At 36.5% G+C, this 23,018-nt stretch overlaps 1 protein-coding gene across 9 annotated transcripts in view; it reads left to right on the top strand.

The window, feature by feature from the left end:
• The window catches only part of shank1 (SH3 and multiple ankyrin repeat domains 1), a 102,494-nt gene that overhangs the window by 26,814 nt on the left and 52,662 nt on the right, over positions 1 to 23,018 (top strand). For 8 of the 9 annotated variants that reach the window (XM_028454578.1, XM_028454575.1, XM_028454576.1 and 5 more), the window contains exons 2-6: positions 4,840 to 5,403; positions 16,733 to 16,936; positions 18,609 to 18,680; positions 18,839 to 18,947; positions 22,427 to 22,581. In XM_028454578.1, coding sequence (XP_028310379.1) covers positions 4,891 to 5,403; positions 16,733 to 16,936; positions 18,609 to 18,680; positions 18,839 to 18,947; positions 22,427 to 22,581 — 1,053 coding nt within the window. In that variant the 5' untranslated portion in view covers positions 4,840 to 4,890. Of the gene's footprint in view, positions 1 to 4,839; positions 5,404 to 5,681; positions 5,703 to 16,732; positions 16,937 to 18,608; positions 18,681 to 18,838; positions 18,948 to 22,426; positions 22,582 to 23,018 lie in introns of those variants that run through there. The other variant, XM_028454579.1, reaches the window with a different exon arrangement.

Raw genomic sequence — 23,018 nt, 5'->3', positions numbered from 1 at the left:
AGTGAAAAGGTATATTGCATAAAATGAATATCATATTAAGCAATCAATACACCTCAACAGTTTTAAAAACAGCACAAGAAATTTGACTTGGTAGTTGGTGCGTGAAACAAAAAGCAAAGACAACAAGCCAGCAACAATAATAATAATAATAATAATAATGATAAGTATAAAAGATGAGATTAATAAAGGATTGATAGAGGATAAATATATAGAATAAATATAAATATATATACATGTAATATTGTCTCTGATTCTATGTCCCTGTAACATGTGAGGCGACCCACGGCTCTTGGATTGATTGATCCGTCGTTATTCTCAACTCTTCTTCATCTGTATGGTGTTTTTCCTGCTAGATGAAGTGATGGTTCTGTATGCGGGGTGAGCCGATCCATCCGCTCACATTATCACAAAGCCGTGTAGTGTAGGTGGCTTTTACTCAGCACCTCTCACTTGTCAGACAGTAACGACCTGTTTTTGTGCTTTCAGGAGCTTCTCACACTACATTAAAGCTTGGTTAAGGCGCGGGAACATTTATTCCATTAGACGTGAGTTTTAATCTCACAGTGTCCCTGGCAACTTTAACTCTGTCAGTTTGGCCGTGTTCGATGCTCTCTGCCTTCTGCTCTCAATAGTTCACACCTCACATTTCACAGCCGGTCTTGCTTTGGTGTCCCTTTGTTCTCTCGAGAATGACATTTTCACCAATGTAGATTTAGAGATGTCAGTCCTTATCAAATATATGGATAATCATCAAGATTTGGCATCTTGTCTTTAACAAATGCATGAACCTCAAAGATCTCCAAGTGCTGGGAGTGTACACGTTTATGAACTCAATAGGTGCTTAAATACGCAACATTTCTTTTTTCTGTGTAATTGTAAGCAGTATTTGGAGCAGACATTCTCTCGTACTTTTACTAGTTTGTCCTGCTATTGCAAGAAGATACTCTTGCACATATTGTATGTTTTTGCACTGAAATGGTACGAGATTGAATATAATTTACAGCATTCTGATTCTGACTATATGTCCATTTTTACCTTAATTGATTTTTTTTATTTTTTTTTAATTTGGCTCAGACGCCCACACCAAAATATTAATACCAATATTTTAATTGATTAGGAAGCCTAAGGTAACCAAGAGGTGAAAAACTAATTAGATGATAGATAATCTTTTTTTGTGTATTTTACAGCTGATTTAAGATAATGGCTCAAAACTGACCCGTTATCATAAGAAATGCTAACAGAAAGCTAACACACATTTTATGAGCTTATTTGTTTAAGGCTCAGTAATTGTGATTAATTGTTATTGAACTTTAGCAATTGAGAACGTAATTGTAATTGACTTTCAGGGGGGGAAATAGTCATTGTAATTGGAAAAATTCTGGTCAAAGTAATCATAACTGAGTTGTAATTGAACATGGATAATTGAAGACGTAATTGTAATTTAAAAATGTAATTGACCCCAACCCTGGATGCCACACATGCACACACACACATGCACATACAAACACAGGGAGAAAGAGAAATACAGATTTAATGTCAATAGTTCAGGAACTCAAATAAAAGATGATCCGAAAACAAAAAAAAAGTTAATCTCAGAACTATGATTTTATAAAACTGAATTTAAACCAATGTGCCACTAAGAACCATTTATTAATTAAAATAAACACACACACAGAGACCCTAATTTATGACTGTGCTTTCATTTGAAACTGTATATGTTATAGAGTCTGGATCATAAACACGTCAGATTATTTCATAAACGTGATACAAGGCGGTTGAAACTGATTCGATACTGGATTATCTACAGTATATATATTGAACATAAATATATGAACTGTCACATCAACCTGCTGTCACTATGTTAATTTTTACCTGTGAGATAGTCTGAGAGGGAGGAGCTTACATTCTTATGTAGGGTAGGAGAAGCCAGAATTGTCAGGACGTTGTGACATCACAACTCAGAGACTCCTCCTCCTGACAATCCTGGCTCCACCTGCAAAGTAAAATCCAACTTGCCCGTTTAGAGCTGAACTGTGTCCCTCTGAATGAGGCTAAAGGAATGTTTATCACTGTAGCAAAACTATTAGAAAGTGAATTTTTCATAATCCCGCCCCTTTAATTTCAGTCTTTCTTTTTCCCATAATCCTCTGCAGCTCTTTTTCTTTTCTCTTCATCTCGATGCTCCCTGTATTTTGTTGTTCCTCACTCACTTTCCTTGTCTTTTGATTACTCAGCAGTATTGTAAAGTACACCTCTATTTGTGATCACACCATCTGCTCTGTGATTGGTCGGCTTTCCTTCCACTTCAGCGCGTTCCTTTCTTTCTGTTTTTTTACAGGTATGTTATTGTTTATTTGCCCTTACTGTAACATCCACAATATAAGATGGAGTTTTTAGCATTGAGCATTAAAAAAATTATTATTATTTTTGTTTCAAAATACATTTATGAATTTAAAATTAATAGTAAAAAAAAAAAAACCTTAAAAACTAGTTGTATTTTCTTTATATTTTGAATGTCTTGAATGGTTAATAATCCATTATGATGACATGTTTCTTTCTCATCTCTCTGGGAAACGCTGCAGCACTGACTGTACAGACTTCTCAGTAAATGTGTTTGTTGAGTTTCAAAAGGCAAATATTTGGAGAGCTTTCAGTCTCTGCTCCGTCAACATGTCACTAAGCCTCACATTCCTGTTTTGGGATTTTTATGGGATCAAGAGTAAGATGATGGGAATCTTTCCAGTTAGCTGTGAAGCTACGTGACATTTAGCCTCCAAACAGCACAACTGAGGTTAAAGAGAATAAAAACAAACAAAAAAACAAGTTAGAGGGAAAACAACAGGATTGATACAAACAGGAAGCAGCAACAAGGCTTCATGGGAACAAACACGTCAAAAATAACTTTTTATAACGAGTTATTTGAGTTAATTGAAGGATTTTAAAGGCTTTCGTTGTAAAAAAAAAAAATAACATTACCGTTAAAGGTATTGTAAAACGATGTTTAGAAAAGAAACTCCCTCTCCACTTTTTGAAAAAAAATGCGCACGTGCAACACGCCTATGTGTGCGGGAGAGCGTGCACAAGCCCAGTTTTCCTCGTGCACAGCTCTGTTTTACAAGTTGGAGTCGGCAACGTTCATACAAGCTTACCTTCCAAAAGAAGATTTGCACTTTTCCACTATGTCAGACTCTCCACTGGATCCGGTGCGCACTGGGCGTGAGCACAAGCACGAACGACAGCCTTACGTAAACATGATTGACAGTTAGGAGGACCAATAGTCTTGATGATCCACCCGGGACATCGTCCACAACACCTTTAAGCAGGGGCTTAGCACCACATTTTGGGCCCGAGGTACAAACCATCTTTTTAGTGTGTGTGGTGCGCGCAGGAGTGTTGGTGTGTGCTACATGCACCCCCAAAGTAAATGTACAAAATGACAGAAAAATACACAAAACAAGAGCAAGAATACAATAAAAAATACAAAGAATTACAACATTGCAGAAAAATAGAGTAAAAGACAAGATAAAGATGCAGAAAATACTCCAGAAACACACAAAACTGCTACAAAAAACATGAATAAACAAAATTACTCTGAAAAAGATACAAAATTACAGGAAATGACAACAAAAGTACACAAAAAGACAAGAAAATACATGAAAAATGACACTGCAAACCTACAGTGTGAACAAAACAAGCAAAACGACAACAAAAATGCAAAATGACACAATAGGATGTATTTAATAACTAGTGACAGTAGATCCTGTGATGATGTCACATGTGTAACATTAACATTAGAGTAAATCCATCAGTCTGACGTACAGTATATATGTGTGTATTTTCCCGTGTCCTGTAGCATCTGTTCAGTTTCTCTTTTTCCTCCTGTTTTCAACCACAGGTCATTCAGCTGCTCAGAGGTTAGTGAGGCTGAAAATCCTGGAGCTGATCTCAGATCTGATCACACCTCCAGGGGCCGTTGTGTTGTTGAAGAGCAGGAGTGTGTAGTTGGTGTCATTGGCTGCTGTGTGTAATCAGTGTGTGTGTGTGTGTGTGTGTTATACATCCAGTTGTTTTTTGTCATTTTTATCATGTATTTGTTGTTGCTGTGTTTGGTTGTTGTTGTTTTTTTTGTAGTCATTGTCTGTTTTTAATGCAGTTTTTTTTTTTTTTGTAATTTTTATGCATTTGTTGTCTTTTATTTCAAAGTCATTTTGTCTGTTTTTGATGTCATCTTTTGTGTTTTTGTTTTTTTTTTTGTGGGGTTTTTTGGTCTTGATTAATACATTTGTTTTTATTGGTTGTATTTATGGAGTCACTTTTTGTCCAGTGTCTAGTTAATATATTGGGATCTTAACCAAGTTGTGGATACTCATACAGAACTTGTAGAGATATGTCGAGAAATAATAGTCAGTTAGTTTGTCGGTTTGTTGGTAAGTTGGTTGGTTAGTTAGTTGGTTGGTCATTTGGTTGCTTGGTTAGATAGTCAGTCAGTCAGCCAAATGGTTGGTTGGTTCGTTAGTCAGTTAGTGATTGGTTGGTTGGTAGGTTTGTTGGTTGCTTGGTTAGTTAGTCAGTCAGTCAGTCGATTGGTTGGTTTTTTGGTTGCTTGGTTATTTGGTTATTTGGTTGCTTGGTTAGTCAGTCAGTCAATCGGTTGGTTAATTGGTTTCTTGGTTAGTCAGTCGGTTGGTTGGTTGGGTATTCGGTTGCTTGGTTAGTTAGTCAGTCGGTCGGTCGGTCGGTCGGTTTGTTGGTTGGTTATTCGGTTGCTTGATTAGTTAGTTTGTTAGTTGGAAATAACATTTCTCTTCTAATTTTTTCCTGCTTTCTTTTCCTGTTCAGGGCCTCACTGGGAATGATGGTGTTGTCACTGGGTCCACCTTCTCGGTCGCCATGACGATGCCATTCAGCCCGCTGTCCAGCGACGAGGAGCATCGAAAAATGCTGGGGAACAGTCGCCACCTCTATCCCGGGGCAGAGGACGAGGAAGAGGAGGAGGAAGAAGAGGAGGAGGAGATGGAGGAGGACGAGCGCGACGACGACGGCCAAGAGGAGGAGAACGGAGGGCTGGAGGCGGAGGAGGAGGACGAGGAGGGGGGGATGCTGGGGGGGGAGGTCAGACGAGGGGGAGGCCTGTCTCGAGGAGTGAGGGCGGCCGACGGCCACAGACAGTCGGGTAAACTGGGCCCCCGGCCCGCGGGGGACAGACCCATGAGGACGGGGAACCCCGGACATGCCCTAAACCCCTACTCATCCAATCCCGCTCCCACCCACCAACAGCCGACCAATCAGATGCAGCAGCAGCAGAGGAGGCTGAAGGAACGTACCATCAGCTCCATGTCGTCAGAGGACACCCACATCGCCATGATGGTGTTTCGCATCGGGATCCCCGACATTAAGCAAACGGTCAGTGAGACACGTCATCATAATCACTCACTACATCCTTTAGAAATAGTTATAAAGTGTCTGTTATATTAAATTAGAAAATTACATTTGAGGTTATTTTATATTTATATCATTCCAAGTAATTTTTACTAATTGTTCCTTAATAATTTGCCAACTGTACATTTTTAGTTTGATCGAATGAATCATTTTTGAGATATGGATGATTCAGTGACGGAGGTGTATGACGCTTTTCGTTTGTCCTTTTCTTTTTCTTCCATTTTCATCTTCCAATATCTCAGGAACTCCATCACGTATTAAAGGTAAATATGGTACAGTAATATAGCTCCACCTACTCTCTCAGAATATATAGAAACATCTGCTATACATCATATCTGATGGACATGCCAGCTCATCAAAATAGGAAAAAGTGAGTGTGTTTGGGTGTGGAACATGTTTGGGTCTTCAGTAAACTACTTAGCATATGTCTCAGCTCCCTGTAATTTGATCAGCTTAGAGCTATGAACATAGACTGTTCACATCATGATTAGTCACATACTGTATATGCATTGGTTCTTGGGTGACACGCTGTGGAAATATGAAAAAATACTTTTTTTACTATTTTCATTGGCCTAAAGCTGCAACACTTCTGATTTCTGTTTTAATTTATAGTATAAATGTTACTCTTTGGGATATAAAACATTTTTTCTTAATGACTTCTTTTTTATTTTTATTTTGGACCCTAACTTTTATGTGGATATTGAAAATTCTTTACATGAGGCCATTGTAGCTCGTCTCTAATAATCATTTATTGTTTAGTAGATTAGTAGTTAAAGAAAAAAATTATTAAAAAATTATTCATCTGTTCAAGCTAAAAATGTACAGTGTGTCTATTGAATAATAACGGAACAAACGTTACGACCCAAGGTTGAAGAACCCTGAACTTGTGCATTTTTGGTCTGAATTCTGTTCAGTTATTGTTGAGAAATAATTGCATACACATCTTTCACTCACTGCTGACTCATTGTTTTCTCTAAAAACAAAAATCATCTTAAGTAGATTGAAGCCACTTAGAAAGAGATAGAGCTACAAACATAGAGCGTGGATTGAGTCGCTGATTATAAATCCTGGTCCACAATAAAGCTGTAGATGTAATCAATGCTCTGTGATTGGCTGCGTCAGTACTGAACATCAACCTATCTTATATTTAACAGTGCACCATAAACGGCTCGCTGGAGGATTTATTATTGGTGTGTGTGTGTGTGTGTGTGTGTGTGTGTGTGTGTGTGTGTGTGTGTGTGTGTGTGTGTGTGTGTGTGTGTGTGTGTGTGTGTGTGTGTGTGCGTGTGTGCGTGCGTGCGTGCGTGTGTGTGTGGGATAAACGGGGACACTGGGATTCACACACAGCCCACATCTGGGAAACAAAAATGTGCTGAGAGAGAGAGAATAAAACAGTGCTGGATAACAATAATAATAATAATAATAATAATAATAATAATAATAATTATGATTTTGTCTTTCTGTTGTTGTTTTGCATGTTTTTTTGTCACTTGTTCATCATTTTGTGTATTTTATGTTAGAGTTTAGTATGTTTTACTGCATTGTGAGTCATTTTGTGCATTTTTCTGTCATTTTGTGTATTTTTTGTTGTAGTTTGTGTTTTTAGTCATTGTGTGTAATTTTGTGTGTTTTTGTTCTATTTTTGTGTGTGCTTTTTTTGTCATTCTGTGTGATTTTAGTCATTTTATGTGTTTTTGTTTTCATTTTGTGTGTGTTTCTTGAGTCATTTGGTGTATTTTTCTTTCATGTTTTTGTTGTAGTTTTGTGTGTTTAGTCATTGTGTGTAATTTTGTTTGTTTTTGTTCTAATTTTGTGTGTGTGCTTTTTTTGTCATTCTTTATATTTTTTCTGTGATTCTTGTGTGTTTTTTTGGAATCATTTTGTGTATTTTTCTCTCATTTGTGTATTTTTGTTGCAATTTTGTTCGTTTTTGTTGTAGTTGATGTTATTTTTGGAGTAATTTTGTGTATTTTATTGTACTTTTATGTGTTTTTGAGTCATTCTGTGTCTTGTTGTGTTTCATGTATATAATATATCTGACAGACAGTGTTACAGAAGAGTTAGTTTTTCTCTAATAGTTGTAACTGATCAACATCATCTCTGCTTCTCCTCCTCTGTTCTTTCCTCCTTCACTCTCTGAGTTACAGTAACAGTTGGTCAAACGTTGTTGTTTGTTGATAATCAATGGATGAGCTCTGCTGTGATAAACACTTCAACTTCAGTGTTATGGAAAGGTCCAGTTTTATCCACCGAGCATCGACGTTTGCAGTCTGTGTCATTTTACATCATTTGTCCTTATTTCTCGTGACGTGATGGAGGTCAGAACAACTTGTGTTGCTGTTTGCATTCACACGCTAGGGTCAGAGGGGGCGGGGCCTGTCAGACTGTGTGATGGCGTCACAGCGGGAGGTCGCTTTGCAGCTTTATTAGATTGTCAGACTCGTGCTGGGGCGTTGGCATTTGTCGGCCGAGCGCATTAAACAGCATGAAACAAATGAGTTTTACCAACATCTCAGTTCACACACACTCAACATCCTGTGATTCAAAGCACAACGTTCCACATGACAGCTGATTTCTATGAATCTGTTTATTTATTCATCTGAATAATATCCACTGTTATCCAAGAAGTTCATTATTATTTGGGCCATAGTATATAGTCATCTTATAGATCTAAATCCTTGTTTTATTAAGAAATAAAATGGGTTAAAAGTGACCAGAAAAGGTGGTGAAATGGGATTTTAAAAACCACAGAAATTGGTTAAAATTAGTTTAAACTGGCAAATAATGGGCATGACAAATCTTGAATGTGGTTAAATTGGTAAAAATAAGCATGAAATATGGTGAAATTAAGTTAAGTGACAATAACGGGTCAACATATGTGACATTAGGTGGAAAAAGTGGTGGAAAGGGTTTATAAGTGTTGAACATGTGCAGGAAAGGCATTGAAATATGATGTAAAAGTGTCAGAAATGGAGTAATGTAGCAAAAATGCATTAAAAGGAGCAAAAATATGGCAAGAAAAAGTGATGAACAGGTTAAAATATGAGTATAAGTTTATTTATTTATCTGAATAATATCCACTGTTATGCAGGAAGTTTATTAGTATTATTTGTGCCATAGTATATAGTATCTTCACAATGTGAATCCTTGCTTTATTCAGAAAAAAAAATGGGTTGAAAGTGACCAGAAAAGTGGGGAAATAAGATTTTAAAACGGTGGTTAAAAGTTGCAAATTAGAGTGTGCAAAAATGGACAGAAAGTGTTTTAAATTAAATGGTTCAAAGTGTCTAAAAGTGGCTAAAAAGTGACAGAAAAGGGTGGGGGTGGGGGGGGGGGGGGTGCTTAAATAAGTAAGTTGGAACATTTAGTTTAAACTGGCTAATAATGGGCATGATAAATGGTGGATGTGGTTAAATTGGCAAAAATAATCATGAAATGCGGTGAAAAGATCTGGTGGGTCAACATATGTGACATTAGGTGGAACAGTGGTGGAAGGGTTTATAAGTGCTGAACATGTGCAGAGAAGGAATTCAAATTTGATGCAAAAAGCAAAAAAAATATGATGAAAAAATAGATTAAAATGTTTGTGTTTGGTGTCGTTGTAGAAAAATAAGTTCTAAAAATATTCTTAGTTTCTTGAAGGCATCTGGTGACGCCCTCCCCATGGGGTCCTGACCCCAAGGTTGAGAACCTCTGCTTTAATAGTTGCAGTAGAGTCAAACTACTGTGAGATCCTGAGGAGGTAAACGAGAAATCTGACACGTTTAGCACGGTCACACACACACACACACACACACACACACACACACACACACACACACACACACACACACACACACACACACACACACACACACACACACACACAAGGAGGAGGAGGTTACATCCCTAAAGTCCTCATTAGAGGTTTTCAGTCCCCTGACACTTGGCCTTGTTGAAAAAAAACGGGTCCAGAGGGTCTGAAATAGTCAGAGGGAGGAGAAGGAGAGAGGCCTGATTTCTTATTTCTGCACAGACGAGTGACGCTGCTGCCACAGTTTAAGATTTTAGACGGAGAGAAGAGAAGAGAAGTGAAGAGCAGGAGGGACAATGAGGAGGAGATCAGATCAGACGCAGCACGGGCAGAGGGCGTGGGTGGGTGGGTGGGCGTACGTCAGCTGAAGCTTCTGGAAGAACCATGAGAAGGTTAAATAAAACTAAAGAAGCAGACGGGCTGAGAGAGAGCTGCTTTAATGTGTGTCTAATGTCTTTGCACATACTGTATATCTATAGCAGGGTTTATCAAACGGGGGTACGTGTACCCCTAGGGGCAGGAAAAATGGGCCAAAAACAGTCGAGTGGACAAGAAATGGACAAATAAAGAGAAACCAGGTGGTTTGTAATAGAAAACAACCCAAAGCAGCACAAGTTGTCATTTGAACTGAAAAAGCTGTGAAATGATCCTGAACTCTTCACCTCCTATAGAACTCAGTGGGACTAAAATGACGTCATTCAAACATGGCGGCGTACAAGGTAAAGTAATCGAAGTTTTAAAAGTTGATAAAATTAATATGGTTCAAATGAATGCGTATTGTTGGGCTTAGATCTTCTAATAATTACTTTGACTTTAATTAATTTAGGTCACATTTGTTAAAACAGAGGAAGATCCCTTTAAATTGGCAAAATGTGGCAAACAATAGTGAAAAACGGCAAAAATGTGGAATAAAAAGTGGCAAAATGTAGAGAAAAAAGGAAACAAGTGATATTTATTGGGCAAAAGTTAAATTATTTGGATTAAATGATGCCAAAAAAATCACAAAGAAAAGAAAAAAATGTGATCAAATTGTCAAAAGGAACTAAAAAATAATTAAAAAAGAAAAGGTAGTAAAAAATATTCTATTATATCCATAATCTAACTCTTCTGACCCTTATCACCTGTATGACTGTGATTATTTATATATTATATTTATTAATATAAAACTTAATATGAAGCATATTTTAATATTTGTTAACTACTTATGTGTAAACCATAGAACTGTTCTCCATTTAATTAAATTATAATTGAAAGTTTTTATTGATTTTCCATTGTAATTACCATTAAAATGTCAATTACCTGAACTAAATTCCAATTGAGTTATGATTACAATGGCAACAGAATCTTAAATCTACAATAATGATTATAATATATAATATCATAATATAATCATTCTTTTCTTCTTTTGGGTCTTTTTTTGTCCTCTTGTCTATTTTATGTCTATTTATTTTGTCATTTTGTGTGTTTGTGTATCATTTCTGTCATCCTTGTGTGTTTTATGTGTATGTGTTTGTTCTTTTGTGTATTTTATGTCTTTGTGTGTAATTTAATTTTTACGTATTTATGTTGTATAGTTTTGTGTGTTTTTAGTGTCATCTGCTTTTGTGTAATTTGTTTGTCCTTTTGTGTGATTTAGTTGTCTTTTGTTGTGTTTTTGTAGTCATTTTGTGTGATTTAGTTGTCTTTTGTTGTGTTTTTGTGGTCATTTTGTGTGATTCAGTTGTCTTTTGTTGTGTTTTTGTGGTCATTTTGTGTGATTTAGTTGTCTTTTGTTGTGTTTTTGTGGTCATTTTGTGTGATTTAGTTGTCTTTTGTTGTGTTTTTGTAGTCATTTTGTGTGATTTAGTTGTCTTTTGTTGTGTTTTTGTAGTCATTTTGTGTGATTTAGTTGTCTTTTGTTGTGTTTTTGTGGTCATTTTGTGTGATTCAGTTGTCTTTTGTTGTGTTTTTGTGGTCATTTTGTGTGATTCAGTTGTCTTTTGTTGTGTTTTTGTGGTCATTTTGTGTGATTTAGTTGTCTTTTGTTGTGTTTTTGGCACATTTTTCTTGTCCTCTTGTATATTTTCGGTTCATTTTGTTTTTTTCTCGTCAATCTGTGTGTTTTTGCTCTTCTTTTGTGTATTTTAAAATTATTTTGTGTATTTCTGCACTACTTTTGTGTTTTTGTAGTCATTCAGTGTCTTTTTATCCTCTTATGTGTATTGTTTTGTGTGTCTGTGTGTTATTTAAAATTATTTTATGTATTTCTGTTGTAGTTTTGTGTTTTTAGTGTCATCTACTTTTGTGTGACTTTGTTGTCCTCTTGTGTATTTTCGGTCTCATTTTGTTGACTTTTTTGTGTGTTTTTGTCATCAGTTTGTGTGTTTTTCTCTACCTTTCTGTGTTTTGTAATGATTTTGTATATTTATGTTGTCCTTTTGTATTTATGTGGTCATTCTTTGTCCTTTTTTGTGTTTTTGGCATATTTTTGTTGTCCTCTTGTGTGTCTTATTACGTGTTTTTCTCATCAATCTGTTTATTTTTGCTTTACTTATGTGTGTTTTGAAATTATTTTGTGTATTTCTGTTGTCCTTTTGTGGTCATTCTGTGTTTTTTTTTTTGTGTCCTCTTGTGTGTTTTTTGTCTCATTTTGTTTGTTTTTGCTTTTTTTGTGCGTGTTTTTTTAAAAAAATGATTTGTGTATTTATTGTCTCTGCCCCATAAGCCAAAAATGTAATTATGAAAAGAACAAATATATCAAGTTTGATATCACATTCATTATATCTTCCTCCTCCAGAGGGCGCTGTTTAAAAGTACAACTATAAATTCTCTCAAATAAGGTCAAAGGTTAAATGGTCACATGAAGAGAAAAACACTGATCAGAGGTGAGATCATTTCATCGAAATTCAAACATTACTTGTAGCCTATTATAAAATATATTCAGCATACTTTAGTTATTTTAGGTTGTTTCTTTTTTGCTAGGGTAGGCTAGGCTAGGCTACGCTAAAGCATGTGGTTGCTAGCTTAAATTTACAGTTGGGGTTGTAACTTATATAAAAACAACATTATATGATATATTTTGACATGTTTTAGTTAAAAAATGACTTATATTTGTAAGAGAGAAAGACAACAATCCAGATAATGTAATAACTAGGTCAGAAATTGGCAACTTTTATCACAGCGGGGCCACAAAAATGTGTTTGTATCTGATCTGTGGGTCGTATTATCAATATTCATTTCAACATTTAGAATAATAACCAATCTGAGCATTAACACAGGAAACAACAAAGGGTTTTTGTTATCACTTTTCTGATGTTTTTCTCTTATTTTGTGTGCATTTGTTGTTGTTTTGTGTTTTTATGGAGTCTTTTTTGTGTGTTTTTGGAGTAATTTTGCATATTCAATTTTAGTTTTGTATGTTTTTCTGTGTTCTTGTTATTCTATATTTTCCTCTCATTTTATGTGCATTTCTTGTTTTGTGTCTTTTTTTTGACAGTGGCTATCAGTACGTAATACGTGTCAAATGACCGGCACCTCTCATTGGCCAGTTTAGATCACGTGATAGATGCACCACGTGACCTAAAGTTCTGTCAGTTTTATTTTAGCTCATTTTTATTTTTAGCTACCCCGCTAAGCCTTTTATTTTAGCCCTAACCCTATAATGTTTATTTTTTTCTTTGTATTTGTATTTTTAAAGGTGGAATTTGCCGTGTTAAATATGTTCAATATGTTTGTCAAATGTGGGATTTGAACCTACGGCAGCAGATGGAAGAAACCTTGCGTGAGATGCCTTAGACTACTCAACACCGGCACATTACGTTACTACGGTTATGTAGAAAAGGTCCAGCAACGTCATATTTCATACGGATAAACTGCTGGTATTTAGGTATGTATTACGTATGAGGAGACACCTTTGAGTCATTTAGTGTGTTTTTGTGGTAATTTAGTGTATTTTCGGAGTCATTTTGTGTATTTAATTTTTTTTTTTTTTTTTCTGTTTCTTTCTGTGCTTATTGTTGTTTTTCTACACTTTCCTCTAATTTTGTGTGCATTTCTTGTTGTTTTGTGTTTTTTTTTGTCATTTAGTGTGTGTAGAACGACTAAAATTAATTTAAAGTGCAATTAAATGTTTTAGTTAAACGTTGGAATTAATTAACCAGCCACTTACTGTAATTTTGATTTAAGTTTAATTCTGAATGGTCATATTCATTCGGAATTAAGTGTTTACAAGGTCACTTTAAACTAAGAGGATTTCACTTTTATTCTGAATTAAAGGGGATTTAAAGCTCTTGTGTAAATGTGCATTTAAACTTGATTTAACACCAGCAGACACACCTCTTCCATCTGCACAGCTGTAGGACACACACGCACGCACACGCACACAAAAATCCCTTTACACACTGACACTCATTCTTATACAGCAGCAGCAGCTCATCCACCATCCCAGTTACCGTCTCCTAGGGAACACAGGGATGTCTCTATGGCAACAAGCAGCAGCTTGCTCCACTAATGAACCGGTTGCCGTGGCGACCCGTTTGGCTGTGCTGTGAAAGGAGTTGCTGTACAAAAGGGAGAATAATGGATGTTGTTGCTCAGCGCACACACACACACACACACACACACACACACACACACACGCACACACACACACACACACACACACACACACACACACACGGACTAAAGTGTGTCAGTGTGTGTTGAATGAATGACTTTGATGTGTTCAGAGGGCTTTTCCTTTGATCCTGCCACTGCATTAAGGTCAAAGAGCAGCTGAACTCAAACATACTGGGAGGTTGATCCGTGGAAGGAGGAATTGGAACCAGCAACCTTCTGTCATGCACCATCCCCGGTGCAGGGACGCGTTTGGCCTGCAGCCACTTAAAGCTGCATCCATGCACTCTCTGCAAACTCCTACTAATGCATGACCCACTTTAGTCCTGCACTGTCGCCCCCTGTTGGTCTGCAGAGGAAACACAGGATGCTGCAGTCAGGCACTGAACACAAGGCTTTACTGCCTGATCAGCAGAGGTGGCAAAAGTACTCAAGTAACAGTGTAGATACTTGGAGAAAAAGTTACTGTGGTAAAAGTATTGAAGTTGCCCCCTTTAGTAAAATTTAAAAAAAGTACATGCTACTAAATGTACTTAAGTGAAAAAGTATAACAAATATTCCTTCAATAAGAGGACAGGGCTGCATCTGAATATTCCCTCCTATCTCATTTCCTATCCACTTTTCCTTAACCCCCGGAAGTGTTTAAGTGGTGGCCATGATAAGGAGCGTTCTAATTCTCTAACAGCTAAGGAAAGGAGGCTCAATTAGGGCTGGGTGATATGGACCAAAACTCATATCTCAAAATGACAACATAGGATATATATCTCTGTGATTTCATTTCAAATAAAGTCTGACCAGAAAGACAGTTGTAGGTTAAATTTGCTGATCCTAAATGCCCCACAGGCTCATTTATTAACAAACAACTGCACAATTTATGCACCTTTTGGCTTTTTCTCCTACTAGGGACAGCACGTGTGAGTGAGTTCTGTAGTGTAGCTTGTTCAGGGGAAGGTCTGGGTTAAGACGCACTCAAAGCAGCGACTCCTAAAACTAGTAATTTGAGACAAAATAAGCTATAGAAAATATCTATATCATTATATTAAGATAAAAATCTCGATATACTGTATCTCCCAGCCCTAGGCTCAGTGCTTCCTTTATAACCTCCTTTGTTTGTTGTGGGTTAGCGTAACGAAGGACACTTAATGACAGCCTTCATAACACCTTATTAATGCTAATGACAGATATCATGCCATAATAATGACAGCGTAACGTCAGCCTTTATGTATAAAACTTCAAGTAAAGTGTTACTGATATTTGTTTAAAAATGTAAGGAGTAAAAGTATAAAGTCGCCAAAAACATAAATACTAAGTAATATACATATACCAGTAAATGAACAACGTTTGTAGAATAATGACTGATCTAACCATTATTACAGGAAAAAACGAAGGGTTTGTGTGTTTTTGTTTTGATTTTCTACATTTTTCTTTCAATTTGTGTGCATTGGTTGTTGTTTTGTGTTTTTATGGAGTCATTATGTTATTCTGTTATTTTGAGTGCTTGTTGTTTTTCTATATTTTTCTCTCATTTTTTGTGCGATTTTTGTTATGTGTATTTTTTTGAGTAATTGTATGATTTTTTTTTTTTTAGAGTAATTTTGTGTATTCTTTTTTGGATGTAACGATTCAATTCACGATACTGTGTTCACAATACGATTCTCTCACGATTTATTTTACAAAATGGGAATGTAGACAAATGATGATTAAATACTGTGCTATTTTCCTTTTATTTTTCATTGTCAAAAGAATCCCTTGAGAAACTATTCAAAATGATGCAATTTAACTAAAAATAAATCCTGAATGAAATAAAGGAATAATACAAATGAAGAAGAAGCCTATTAATTTAAATTGTGGTTCTATAGTAAACAATGCAAAACTGCATAATAGTTATTTTTCTTTTTAAAAGTGCAACTGAAAATGTATTTTGTGCCTTAACAATTGGACTTTAAAAAAAACAGTCATTGCACTGTATTTATATCAGATGTGGTCGGTTGGCATGCCGATATTCTTGCAGTGAAGAGGAGATGCTATGCTAGCAGACAGAGCTAATAGAAAAATGTGACTTTTACAGATATTCACGTAATATTACAGATATTCTTTCAGTGCTAAAGGGGTAAGGAATCATTTATGAACATGTTTAAGAGTAGAAGGCGGCCAGAAAGAAAGTAGTAGCAGATTCCGCTCCCCGCCTCCCCTTCTGGACAAGTGAAGGATAAATATATAGCACCTTCTGCTGTTTAAAAATAGTACTGCTATTCAATTTTCAGAGTATCGATGTGAACCGTGATACCTATGAATCGATTTTTAACTGCGTACGATTAATCGTTACATCCCTAGTGTTTCCTGTTATTTTGTGTGCTTTGTTTTAGTTTTTCTCTCATTTTGTGTGCATTTCTTCCAGAATTGTGTTTTTTATGGAGTTATTTATTGTGTTTTTGTGGTCATTTAGTGTGTTTTTGGAGTGATTTTGTGTTTGTTGTTGTTTTTCTACATTTTTCTCGTTTTGTGTGCTTTTTTTTGGTTTTGTGGAGTTTTTTGGAGTAATTTAGTGTGTGTATAATGACCAAAATTCATTTAAAGTGGAATTAAACATATACAAGATTAAAGAATTATTCCATTCAGAATTAAAATCAGAATAAACCAGCCACTTAATTGAATTTAAGTTTAATTTTTAATGGTCGTTTTCATTCGGAATGAGGTGTTTACAAGGTCAGTTTAAACTAAGAATATCTAACTTTTATTCTGAATTAAACGGGAATTAAAGCTCTCGTAACAGCTCTGCTGAGGTTATATTTAGGGTTACATTTACACTTTTGTATTTTTGGACCAATAATGAACTTATTTAGAGTGTTGCATGCTGGGAGTTGAAAGCAGACTGCTCTATAAAAGCATTTTTTGTATTTCCTGCAGAAATGCTTGAGGTTTAACCCCGACGCCACCGTGTGGAAGGCCAAGCAGCAGGTGCTGTGTTCGCTGACCGAGTCCCTGCGTGACGTCCTGAACTACGGCCTGTTCCAACCGGCCACCGACGGTTACGACGCCAAGTTCCTGGAGGAGGAGCGGCCGCTCAGAGAATACCCACAATCCTTTGAGAAAGGGGTGCCATATTTGGAGGTATTAGAAAAAAACACTTATTAGACACTGGATTACTAACTGTCTCTAAATATCAATCAGTGATCAGCTCTAATACATTGATGTTCATTTCCTTCAAAACCAGCATCGTTATCGTCACGCTGGCTCTGATCTTTCTGTTAATGTTATATCTTTGTGTTTAAACGTCTAGATTAGGATCATTTCATGTCATTTCACAAATGGCCCACGTACTTCTAGAAAAAATGTACCAATTGTTCCTTAGTTATTCTATTGTGGCCATACCAGCCTGTGATTGGCCGATCCGGTTAGATCTCTGAAGCTGAGCAGGTCTGGTCCTGGTTAGTAGTTGGATGAGACCACTGAGAATACCAGGGGCCACAGTAGGGGACAGTCACTCCAGTGGTATCTGTTATTGTGTCCTTGGGCAAGGCACTTCACCCACATTGCCTAGTATGAATGTTGTGAGTGAGTGTTGGTGGTGGTGGGAGGGGCCGATGACGCACTATGGCAGCCTCGCTTCTGTCAGTCTGCCTCATGACAGCTGTGGCCAGAATAGTAGCTTACCACCACTAAGTGTAGAGTGAAAGAATAATCCCTTAATTCTGTAAAGCGCTTTGAGTGTCTATGATAAAGTGTTATTTAAAATCCAGTGCATTATTATTGTTATTAGTCACACTGTCAATTTGGAGTTTGATCAGATGACTACTTTTTGAGATCTGGCCAATTCACTGAGGGGGGGATGTGTGGATTTTCATGCCTTTTTTATCTTCTTCCTACACCAAACTTGCCATATTTTAACCTATTTTTATTACTTTTTCTTGCCATATTTGAATGCGTTTTTGCTACATTACTCCCATTTCTGCCACTGCTCCATCCAATTTCAATGCCTTTTCTGCACATTTTTTCCACTTTCAAGATATTTTCATCACAAATAAACCCTTTCCACCACTTTTCCACCTATTGTTACATATGTTGACCCATTATTGCCTATTTTTTTGCCATTTTAACCACATTCACCATTTGTCCTGCCCATCACTTGCTAGTTAATTCTAATTGTTTTTTTTGTCTTTACCTCTCCCCTATTTCTGCCACTTTTAAGCTTGACTCTTTGAACCCTTTTTAACACATTTGCTGTTTGTTTTTGCCCACTCTAACTTACAACTTTTAATCAGTTTTTGTGTTTTTTGAAAAAAAAAATCCCATTTTGCCACCTTTTCCACCATTTTTGGTCACTTTTAACCAATTTTATTTTTGAATAAAACAAGGATTTACATCTTTAAGATGACTATATACTAGAACAATGGACCATCATTTTACTGACTTTATGGATGGACCCCAAAAATCTCTCCCCTTTATTCCCCCTTATAGATGGTCCTGTCTCCACATGACTGTTGTTCATTGTTCATGTCTGTGTTCACCCACATTCAGCTACAGTGGGGGTCCCCGCTCTCTTGAACCTTTATTTTGGGGGTCACGGGCTGAAAAGGTTGAGAACCACTGGTCTAAAGCATATTAAATGTAGTGTAAAATGATTATATTAACCCCATTTATCATGTTTGGGATGATTTCAGGAAGTTTCATAGTCGGTACAATCATTTACACTGGGAAAGATGATGAAACGTCAGTTTTATCATCAGTGGATTAAAGTTTTGTGCGTTGATGGTAAAGTTTTCCTCCTTTGTCTCTGATTTAGTTCCGGTATAAGACCAGAGTCTACAAACAGACCAATCTGGATGAGAAGCAGCTGGCCAAGCTGCACACTAAGGTATGACATCACTTTAACTTTATATCCATCACTGTGTGACAACAGGTAGCATTCATTAACAAAGTGACCCCAAAAAGTAACTACTGTGCTGTAGAAATGCTGGAGCTTTCATGTACAACATGTACATGAATAACTGATCTTTTCCTAATGTCGTGCAGGCCAGTCTGAAGAAGTTCATGGATTATATTCAAACCAGCGCCGTGGACAAAATGGGCAAGTTTTTAGACAAAGGCCTGGATCCAAACTACCAGGACTCAGACACTGGAGGTAAGAACCACAGCCACTCAGTTACTGACTGGCCACGGTTACATGATGTTTTTTAATTCAGAATCAGTTATTTCGAATCAAATCATTTGGAATTAAAGTGTTCTGCTTTGTGTTTACGTAGGAATTGTATTTCCGAATTGAGGTTTACATGAAAAACAGGTTTATTCAGCTTTATTCAATTCTGCTTTAGGTCTGGGGGCTGGGAAGGTTCTGATTGGACGGGGGAGAACGTGACGTATCATGTCTATCGGGAAAAACACACAACAAACCTTTTACTGTTTGCTGTAACACAGAACACCACACATGAGAACTGTTTTCACCTTTATTTTGATGTAGTTTTGAAGCAACAGCTCAACAATAACGCACTTTGGTCCAAGGGAGATATGAACTAGTCACTAGGGCTGTAACGATTAATCGTAAGGCAGTTAAAAATCGATTCATAGGTATCACGGTTCACATTGATACTGTGAAATTTGAATCGCAGTACTTTTTTTACTTTTCTTGTCCAGAAGTGTAGGCGGTGGGCGGAATCTGCTACTACTTTCTTTCTGGCCGCCTCCTACTCTTAAACATGTTCATAAATGATTCCTTACCCCTTTAGCACTGATAGAGTATCTGTAATATTACGTGAATATCTGTAAAAGTCACGTTTTTCTATTAGCTCTGTCTGCTAGCATAGCATCTCTTCTTCACTGCTAGATTATCTGATGCCAACCAACCACTGGGTTACCAGCGCCCTCTGCTGGTGCAAACAAATATCTGACCAAAATACAGTGAAATTACTGGGTTTAAAAAAATAAAAAAAAAGTCCAATTGTTAAGGCACAAAATGCATTTTCAGTTGCACTTTTAAAAAGAAAAAGAACTATTATGCAGTTTTGCATTGTTTACTATAGAACCAGAAATTCAATTAACAAGCTTCTTCTTCATTTGTATTATTCCTTTATTTATTTCATTCAAGATTTATTTTTAGTTAAATTGCATTGTTTTGAATAGTTTATCAAGGGATTCTTTTGGACAATGTCCCCTCTGTGTGGTGAGATTAAAACATTAAGCTCTAGCTGTAATTTACACAAACAGAACAAGATTTAATTTTAAAACATTTTTCTGTATTTCTGTTTTGGTTTTAAGTCAGTAAAACAAAATAAACAGTTTATTTGTTATTTTGAATTGGTTTTAAAATGGAATAACCAAAGAACAAACAGTACACGGATTTAAGACATTCTTGAGTTAAAAAAAACTATTGAGATTTATATCGTATATCGCCATTTTGAGAAAAAATATCAAGATATGAGTTTTGGTCCATATCGCCCAGCCCTAGCACTTAGATGTTGCATTGTTGCTGTGTGACTCAAGGCTGTGCTTTGATCTCTGCTCTCACTATCTATCAGGTGGGTTCTGTCTGATCTGTGAAAGCTCAGCAGGCATCTGCTGCCTTCACAGTTTGGGTTTGTACCTCAGTGTCACGCCAACTGTTCTGGGAGCGAGTGTAAAACACAACGAAAGTGGTGTGAAATGCACTCCTTCTGCAGACCACAGGGGGGCAGCAGGGAGCTGTAAGTGTTCCAAGTAGGAGTAGTGGGAGATTTAGAAGCTGCAGATGCAATAAAAAGAACTTTAAATGTACACTTGTGGAGGTCGACATGTTTGACAAACTGTGATGTAGTGATTACTCAAGGGTGTAAATGCGCAACTTCTGTTGTTTTTCCCAGATTAAAGGCAACCCTAAATATTTTCTCAGATGTTTCTGGACACTTTGGGCTAAAAAAAATCTGAAATTTGTTCCAACTGTTTTGTGATTATTTAATTGCCACTCTGTAAATTTTTTAAATTTTTAGTTTGATCGAAGGAATATTTTTTAAGATATAGACAATTTAGTGAGTGGGGGAGGGGGGGAATATACAGGAAAAAACTAATAAACAACAAATGATTATAGGGCACAGAGACAAGCTACAGTGGCCTCATGTAAAGGATTCTCAATATTTGCGAGTGCTGAAATAACCCAAAGTTGGAGTCCAAAATAAAAACGAATAAGTTGCGTAAAGAAAATGTTTTTTATATCCTCAGAAAGAGTAACCTTTATACTATAAATTAAAACTATGATCAGAGTTTTTTTATATTCCCATATGGAATAATACGGACCAATGAAAATTATAAAAAGGTATTTTTTTTGGATTTCAAAAGCGCGTCTATATTCTGAGAGAGTATGTGGAGCTGTATTATTATACCACATTTCAGTTACCTATGTGGTGTAGTTCCTGAGATATTGGAAGCTGAGAATGGAGGAAACATAAGGACGTGTGAAAATCAACACATACCCCCCTCACTAAATTGGCAATATCTCAAAAAGTAAGGTAAAAATTTCAGATTTTTTTGTTGAAATGACATGGAATGACCCCTGTAGCAGATCATTTGGTTCTTTAATATTACAAAAAGTCAAATTTTAGAGTTTCAAAGATGGTTGTATGTTGAATAAAGCGTAGAATAGATCGTGCACCTCTGAGCTCAATGTGGTGACTTTACAGCCTGAATACAACTGCTTAATGAATGTGTATAACCCTGTAATTATACTACAGCTAATTCTAACCTAAAACAACACTCATTAGTCCGGTTCTGTAAATAAATACACTGGAGTGAAGTGGTAAAGCATGGACAGTAAGGTCAGCCTGTGTGGAGGTCGTTACTGGTTCAACTGGTGTGACTAATGATCTAATAATTAACCCAGAATCTGAAACCAGTTTGTTCTCATTAGTTTCCACACACAGTTTTTTTTTTGCCTTTCCTAAATTAAATCATATTGTTAATCAGACTTTGTAGTCCAGACATAAGCAGTTGGTGGCCCTGTTGGCTTAATTTTGTCTGGCCCCAAATACACAAATGAACCCCTGAAAATTGCACAAAATGACTAAAAACACACAAAAGAGCAACACATTAATACTAAATGACAGGAAAAACTACACAAAATGACTTCAGACACAAAATGACCCCAAAAACACACAAAATAAGAACAAATTAATACTAAATTACAGAAAAACACCACAAAATGACATCAGACATACAAAATGATGACAAAATGACATAAAATGACTCCAAAAACACACAAAAGAACAATAAATGAATACTATATATAATAAATAATATTAAATAAAGTATAGTAATGTTGCATCCCTGACTGTTTCAGCTGCAAATACAGATCGTCCTAATATAAAGGTGGCGCTACAGCAAGCCTCCAAATTTCAAAATTTTGAAAAATTCAGATTAAATCAACCACATTTGCTTCAGGCTTTCAACTTACACCAAAATGTAGTTTCAATATTGAAGAAACTTTTGTACATTTAGATTTATTGCACATTATGAAGTCCATCACTCTCAGTTATAATTATTGAAGTACAAGTGTCCAAACTGGAACAAAATGTAATGTTCAATGTAAAGACTGGTCCTTTTAACACGTGTATGTGCGTGCGTGTGCGTGTCCTGCAGAGACCCCTCTGTCCCTGGCTGTGCAGTGTGAACCAGGAGGAGGTGAATCCATCCGAGTCCTGGTGGAAGGAGGAGCTCACATTGACTTCCGTGCCAAAGATGGACTCACGCCGCTACACAAGGCTGTTCGAGGCCACCGCCATACTGCTCTGCTGGTAAACAATGGTTCATGGTATATCAGATGGTGAACCAGTAACCCCATGAATAATGGACGGGCTCCAGTTTCATTTCTGATCTCATTAAAGCAGATTTGTGAGGTGCGTGTTTTAACGCACAGCAGTGTATCGTCTGCATACAGCCCACATCTCCTGCTTTTCTTTTGTTATTATAAGTATTTTATAAGTAGATGAAAATATCCAGGTTTCCCAGGGACCCAGAACTTATTCATTTAAAACATTGTTTCTCAAATGGGAGTTTGTGTACCTCTAGGGGTATGCGATGGCACTACAGGGGGTACCTGAGGGAAAGAGAGGCAAATTAACAATTTTTAAGCATTAAAAATATGGGGTTTTATAAAGTTCATTTTTAGTCAAAAATGATAAATATTACCAGCAACTCACAAATCGACAATAAAAATGCACAAAATAAGAGA

This window comes from Gouania willdenowi, chromosome 8 (assembly GCF_900634775.1).
Source record: "Gouania willdenowi chromosome 8, fGouWil2.1, whole genome shotgun sequence".
In the NCBI taxonomy this organism is placed as follows: Eukaryota; Metazoa; Chordata; class Actinopteri; order Blenniiformes; family Gobiesocidae; genus Gouania; species Gouania willdenowi.
The sequence above is the reverse complement of the archived record's forward strand: the minus strand, read 5'-3'. Positions and strand labels throughout refer to the sequence as shown.